General features: G+C 55.4%; 1 protein-coding gene across 1 annotated transcript; it reads right to left on the reverse strand.

Annotated features, from left to right (window-relative positions):
• Positions 1 to 934: 934 nt before the first annotated feature.
• On the reverse strand, positions 935 to 6158 carry LOC130266085 (tumor necrosis factor receptor superfamily member 13C-like). Its single transcript, XM_056515410.1, has 3 exons — positions 5934 to 6158; positions 5284 to 5445; positions 935 to 3757 (listed from the first exon to the last, which is right to left on the reverse strand). The coding sequence occupies exons 1-3, from the start codon at positions 6076 to 6078 to the stop codon at positions 3444 to 3446; spliced, it is 621 nt and encodes a 206-aa protein (XP_056371385.1). The 5' UTR covers positions 6079 to 6158; the 3' UTR covers positions 935 to 3443.
• Between the last annotated feature and the right edge of the window lie 662 nt (positions 6159 to 6820).

Below are 6820 nucleotides of genomic sequence, written 5' to 3' on the forward strand. Positions count from 1 at the left end.
TTGCCCTTGGAGGGGCAAGCTGTTGTGGAGGGTGCTTTAGGCTGGAGCAGTTGTACGTGTAGGAGACTAAACTGGTGGGTGAACCAGTAATGGGAGTGGAGAGGAGAGAGTGAGGGAGGAAAGCCTCACTTTGGGGTCTGGGGAGCCTGTGGGATTAGGAAGGGTTTGGCAGACATGACTGGTGGCTGCAGAAGACCCTTGACCAGGTGTTCCCTCTCCTCACAGTGCCGTGCACTGTTGGCCAGCTGGCTCCTGCCTCTAGGACCATGGACGAAAACAAACCCACATACATAGAGACACCAAAGCTTCTGTCCTTCACCACCAGTATTTTTGGTGAGACTTGCAGGAGCTCAAATATGCTCATGACCTCTTCCAAAACAGGGTCAGTGGAGTTGAAATGTCTAGGGAGATAGTAAGGTGATTTTGCAGTGAGAAGGGTTTTAGCCTCAATTGCTTTCTCTTGCCCAGGGGTTTCCTCAGACTTTCCCCTGGCTCTCCCGAAACCCCATGCCCCTGCAGCAAGGTGAAGCCCAGCTTCACCAGCCTTTCTAGGCAGTTGTGTGGGCAGTGGGTGGGTGCCAGGCTGAGGAGGAAGCACAGCTCCTGCCTCACAGGGGGAAGTGAGAAACTGCTGTGGAAAGTCAAAGACAGGCAACATCCCCACCCCCCAAAAAAAGACTTTCCCCAGTCCTTGTCCTAATGGCCAGCTCCTGGCATGGCTGTGGGGAGATGCAGGTGGCCAAGCTTGACTGGTTCCTGTCCTTGCAGGTGGCCATTTATAGGGAATGTTGATAAAGCCACTGCCAAGGGAGCCTCTCCAGCTCAAAGCCCTGCTGTACCCCAAGGACCATCATGCTGGAGACTCCTAAAGCCAGGAAAATGGGGACCCCATTCAGACCTCTGAGCATGCATTGACAGTAGATTCACTTTATTCTTTAATTTTTCCTGCCATATTTTTCATCTTTATTCCCTTGGCCCTCCATGCAGACAAGATGGACAACCTTTTGCCCCATACATGAGGATGGAGAAGCGCACAGAGCAGGTTACAAATCCCTCCCAGGCAGATTGGGCAGAAGGGGAGCACTGCCCCACCACAGCTGGCAGTGAGGAGACATGATGCAGGTAAGTGACCCCACATGCCATAACAGAGAGGAGATCCAAGGGGCACTCACTAGTTGAAGAATACAGTGTGGATCCAATTTCCACTCTGTGTGCTGCAAATGCCAGTGGCATCCTGTATAGGGAGATGCCTGGCTTAAACTCCAGCAGAAATGAGAGCAGAAGTCCTTACCTGAGCAGAAAGAGGGGCTTTTTCAATAGGATTTGTATGGGTGTTTCTTTTTCAAATTCCCAGATCATCTGGGGTGGGCAGTGCATCCACAGGGCTGGGCTGCCACTGTCACTGGGGGGGAACTGGAGGTGGCTCCTTACAGTTCTGCTCCATTTTCATATTGCCCCCATCTCCCCTGAAACAGGTTGCTCTGTCTCCTAGAAGTAGTCCTTCTAGTGACAAAACATCCCCTGACCTGGCTTTGGCTCCTTTCCCCCACTCCAGATACACAAAGGTTGTTTGAAGTTACTTCACCAGGTTGGGTGTGGAGCATGAGGAGATGTGTGATTCATGCCGTGGCAATACCCTCTCTGCAAAGCATGGCTGTTGTGGGTGACTGGGACACCAGCCCTTGAGTCTCCATAGTTTCTGCCACAGGTGTCTGGAGTCCCAGGAGACAGTCACTGGGCACATGGACCACCTCTTCCCCCATCCTCAGCCCCAAGGCTGAGATGGGGATCCATTGATCCTGGATCATGTGGAGCTTCAGTCAGATGAAGGTTCACCTCTGCCAGTGTGCTAAGGTCTGGTAGGGGAATTGTGGTGAGGAATTTTGGCCTTGGCAGTGCCTGTGGTTGCCCTTATGGGACAGATGCCATAAATCTGGCTGCAGTGCCACAGACAGGGGAGAAGAGACGTGGTCACCCTTCAACAGTAGCATCTGTCCTGCAGCCCCAGAGAGAACTCAGACTTGGGGAGGGAGTCACCTTCCCATCATCAGAGGGACATCCCATCCTCACAGTGCCTCCAGCTGGCCCTGCTGGGAATATGGCACTCGGTGGCCCATTAATGCCTGGTGTTGGTGCCCCCACACCTTGCTTGGACAGCTCTGTTGAGTGTCCAAAGCCTCCAGGACAAGGAAGCCCCTTCATCTAAGGGAAGAGCAGACCCAGAGATGGTGTTTCATGTAAATAACCCCTCAAATGACTTCTAAGTGACTAATCACCTTCTCCAGGGGCTTCTCACCCAACCCAGAGTCTCTATTCAGCTGGGGGCATCAGCTGCTGTAATTACTCAGAATCAGCAATCCCACACTAACGAGTTCATTTCCCAAACAGAGCCCTTCCTGTGCAGTAAAGCCACTTGCAGGCAGGCAAAGAAACCCATCTACGGGAAATGCCTGGGATCAACAACGGCAGCCAGCTCTGGCACACAGGCAAAGCCTTGAGGACACTCTCATAAATTAAGTCATCCTGCCTACGCTCACATCACTGCCTGACTTTCTTTTGTGCAGTGTGGAAGCATCCATCCCAAGTGACACACGGTATTTCTGCAGCGACAGTGAGCTGAAGTGACGGTTTTCTGGGGCTGTAATGACAGATTGAGGGAGCTCCTCTGGACTAGCTGTCTCCACTGCATGTCCCTGGTCCTCCCTAACTTCAGGGACTGTAGGTCAGAGCAAGGACAGATTTTTTTCCCCCTCCTCAATTCTTGGGAAGACAAACGTTTTCCTATCCCCAGGGTACTCAACTGTGGAGGGGGTTCCCATGAGTGCTGGGCCTGCCACTGTGTGAGGTAGCCCAGAGGGTGGAAAGACCTGGGTGTCACAGTGTCCAGAAGACAGGGCAGCAAGACTGTAAGTGGAATAGATGCTGGGTGTGCCTTGCCCCTTATGGCCTGAAGTCTCCTTTTATTGAAGTCAGTAGCAAAAATCTAGCTACTGCTGTGTGGGATTTGGTCCTAAAATAACTCCCTGCTTCCTTTCCCCCTGCAGTTTCTGGTGTTCCAGCCCAGTCCCATGTTCCCAGCAATTGCCTGTCCAGCAGGAGACATGTCCAGACGCAATGGGTGCCTTGCAGATGGCACAGCAGTCCTTGTCACACTCCATCCTCACCGGTTGTGTCTCCTCTGCCTCCTCCCAATGGTTCAGCCGTGGAAGCTGTCAACAGTTCATTGTAACTCAGCATGATCCACTTTGGCTTCCTCCAGCATTTACAGGTGTAACTTGGGACTCAGCACAAAAAGGACAGTCATCTTAAAAGGCTGATCTTGCTAAAGGCAAAACCTGGTTCTCACAGAGCTCATACCCGTGGAAGGCTTCGCTCGTCCCAGGAACAGGCTGTCAGTGTCCACAGGGATTGGCCAGAGCACCCCAGCCCCATTCTCCTTGCCCTCAGACTCTCTCCTCTCTGGCACAGTTCTGGGTGGTTTTGGTGGTGACCAGTGCTGTGGCTCCCAGCTCAGTGGCAGGCAGGGGGAAGCTGTGGTTGCATTCCTCAGGCCGGGGGTACACAGCAGAGAGCAGAACAATATCACCATCAGCATCGCCCTGGCAGCATGGCCTCTGCTTTGCCCTGGCTTTCCGGGGTGGCCCCGGCATCTTCAGGCTCCCAACAATATGCAGGCATGGGGCTGGGCTCAGGGCTCCATCTCCCTCTGGCATGACAGGGTCCTGGCTGGGCTGGGGGCTGCCGCTGTCTATGTTTTCTGGGAAGGGACAAGAAAAGGGGGTTACTGGGATCATGGAGTGGGGTCAGGCAGGTCCCAGGGAGATGGTCCTGTCTGTAGGGGAGGAAATGGATCTGGAACAGAAGGAGTCTGCAAGGTCCCCACACCTCTCCTGCTGCAGAATTGCTCCTGCTTACAACCGATGGACTTTCCCCCCCACACCTCAAAAGACAAGAGGGAAAGGCTGAAACTTGCACTTCCACTTTGAGTCCTCTCACTCAACCCTGCCGGCAGCAGAAGAGCCCAGCCCATGGCAGCCTGCCCTCCCTGACTGCCTCCCACTTAAAAATAGACTTGTTTACACACTTTGAACGCAGCCGTGTGCCTCCAGCCCCAGGCCTCCTGCCACTTTCCACACATCCAGTGCTGCAGCACTGGGCTTGCTGTGGAGCAGCCTTGGGGGACAAAGGGGATACGAACCAGGGCATGCAACAGGAGACTGAGTAGTGCCTCCAACACTCTCCATGATGGCCAGATCTCTCTCAGCACTGGATTTCTCCCTTCTCTTTCGCTTTTGGTGTTTTTCCTGGGCATGTGCGTCACGGGCTGTTGCAGAGCAGAAAGGCCCCGGGCAATGTCCCCTCGGTCTGAGTCACCATCCAGCACTGCCAGGAGTGTGCAGGCAAGGCAGGGCACAGGACCAGCTGCCCCACTGGAGACACCCACCCGGGTTGTGGGGCAGTGGTGAGTGCCTGCATCCCTGTGTGGCAGCCCCTCTTGGGGGTCCTGGGGAGCCATAACCCCTACCTGGGAATGGGGAGGAGTGAAGCCAGGCAAGACCACATCTGAGAAGACTGTTCAAGGCTGAATCAGTGCCAGTGCAGGGGCCCCTGAGGGAGCAAAGAGCTGCCCCAACAAAACAGGCAGTCATGGAGCACTGTGGCCTTACTCTCCTGGAAAGACCCTGCTAGAAAAGGCTCAGCCCCTTCCCTTGAACCTCAGCCCTTATTTTGATGCACCAGACAACCCTGTGCAGTGCTGCAGTGTATTGTCAATGGGGCTGGCCCTGACATCCCACTGGGGTCTTTGGGATGCATGTTGGGAGATGCTGGGCATCCCAAGCACAAGAAGCAAGCTGGGCGGTCCACGTAGAATCCCCATTGCAGTGCTACAGGGAGAGGCTGCCTCTGGAGCCATCCCCAGGTGTCCACTGCTCCCACCACTCCCACTCCATCCACGGTCCTCTGGCCACCAGGGTAGAGGGCTCTCACTAGTGCGCTCACAAAGCTGCTCACCAGTGCTCCATATGTGGCCCCTGTGGAGAGGGGACGGTGCCAGGACATGCTTTAAGCAAAGGCACATAGGTTCCTGGGGAATGCAGGACACTGTCACTCAGACAGTGATTCAGATCCAAGCCCCAAAATGCCGTGGGATGCCTGTGGAGCTGATGTTGAGGTGGAGGAGCTAGCCTGGACAGGGATGTGCCTTGGAAGCCAGCAGTAACTGTTCCCATCTACTCCAGGGTCCTCAGGGTGTTGTGAGAGGGAGAGGAAGACGTGTCCTACCTTTGTCTTCTTCATCTGCTGCCTTCCTTTTTCTCCTCTGCTTTCCCACCTTGCAGGCCAGGAAGCCACAGAAGGCAGCCAGAACCAGGATGAGCCCCACCACCAGCGGGACCCCAAAGATCAGGAAGGTGCTGGTCAGGGTGGGTGCCAGGGTAGGCTCTGCTGTGGGGCGAGATGCCAGTAGTGTCAGGAGGGGGAGAGCTGAAGGAGGAAGCAGGGCAGCAGCATTTTTCACCTGGCTGGCTGGCCTGGGGGCTGTGGTGGCAGGGAAGAAGTGTGGCACTTAATTGTGACCCCCCTGCCACCAGCAACAAAATATCCCCCTGCTCGTTGAGACCCTTATCCCATTCCCTGTCCGTGGGTGGTAGGAGAGGAGAGCTTCCTGCTTTTCCCACAGTCACCCCGGGACAGGTTGATCCACCCTAGGATGGATCATCTGACTTCTCCCTACAGCTTGTTCCTCTCACTGGAACTGGCTGCCCTTTCCCCTCTGCTTTAGGTGAAGGCGGTGCTCCGTCCTCCACTGCCACGTCCATAGCCATCCTCGGGAGAAGGTGCCTTCCACCTGCCCATCCCTGGGGTACCCCAGCCTCCTTGGCTCCCCATCCAGCCCTGGGCAGCTCAGACTGCAGCTGCCCTTGTCCCCTTACTTGTGTTGTCCTCGAACAGATCGGAGCACTTGATGCACGACTTGGTCAGGGTGTCGAAGCACTCGGAGGAGAGGCAGGAGGGGGCAATGGCAGCTTTTCCTGATGAGGACATGGCAGGGTGGGAGTGAGAGCCCGGCTCTGGCATGGCGTAGCGGTGCCGGGGCCGCCGGAGTGTGAAATCGCAGCGCCCCAGGCCCCGTGGCAGAGGGAGATACAGTCTGTCAAGCTGCGTCCTCTCCCTTGGGGCTCACAATCGCTGTGCTTGGCCTGGGGCGGATCTTCACCAGGGAGGAGGAGAGCAAGCGACCAAGCCCTACCCCTGCCTGTCTTTGCAAAGTGCCCTCAAGCTACCCCTCTCCTCCAAAATCTGCTTCCGAAATCCCTGCAGCCCCTCGTGTGCCTCAGCCGTGCAGCACCTCGCAGCCAGCGGTGCTGTGTCCCAGCCTGACCTCCTCGATCCTCACTCCTCCCCAGCCCACCTGCATGTTGCCCCCAGTCCAGGCATGTCCCCTAGCCTGCACCCCTCTTTGCTTAGACTGGAAAGCTCCCTCGGCCCCCACAAGCGTCTACAGGAGACTTTCCTGTGCACAGATCTTTACAAGACCCCATTCCAGGGGCACGGATCTGGCTTGGATTGAGAACGTAAAGGACCAGAGGAGACCTGTGGCTCCTCAGCACCATGTCTCATTCAGATCTGGTTCTGTTCAGTAAATGTTCAGGGCATGAGCAAAGCAAGTCACAGCAAGCAAGCCTGGTCCCCAACCCATTGGATGTGACTAAAAAAATCCTTTAATAGTCTTAGGCATTCCTAATCAAGAGCAGGAGAAATATTCTGCCACCAATACCCACACATCAAAGCCTGATGCTTGACATCTGAAGAGATGGAT

The sequence above is a fragment of the Oenanthe melanoleuca genome, chromosome 1A (assembly GCF_029582105.1).
Source record: "Oenanthe melanoleuca isolate GR-GAL-2019-014 chromosome 1A, OMel1.0, whole genome shotgun sequence".
NCBI lineage: Eukaryota > Metazoa > Chordata > Aves > Passeriformes > Muscicapidae > Oenanthe > Oenanthe melanoleuca.

What these genes read in the sequence shown, in the direction of transcription:
- LOC130266085 (XM_056515410.1), bottom strand. Translation starts at nt 6,078, where the DNA reads ATGCCAGAGCCGGGCTCTCACTCCCACCCTGCCATGTCCTCATCAGGA. An exon ending in TCTGTTCGAGGACAACACAA is followed by an intron (nt 5,446 to 5,933) that starts GTAAGGGGACAA and finishes CTCGCCCCACAG; the next exon opens with CAGAGCCTACCCTGGCACCC. An exon ending in AGCAGATGAAGAAGACAAAG is followed by an intron (nt 3,758 to 5,283) that starts GTAGGACACGTC and finishes GTCCCTTCCCAG; the next exon opens with AAAACATAGACAGCGGCAGC.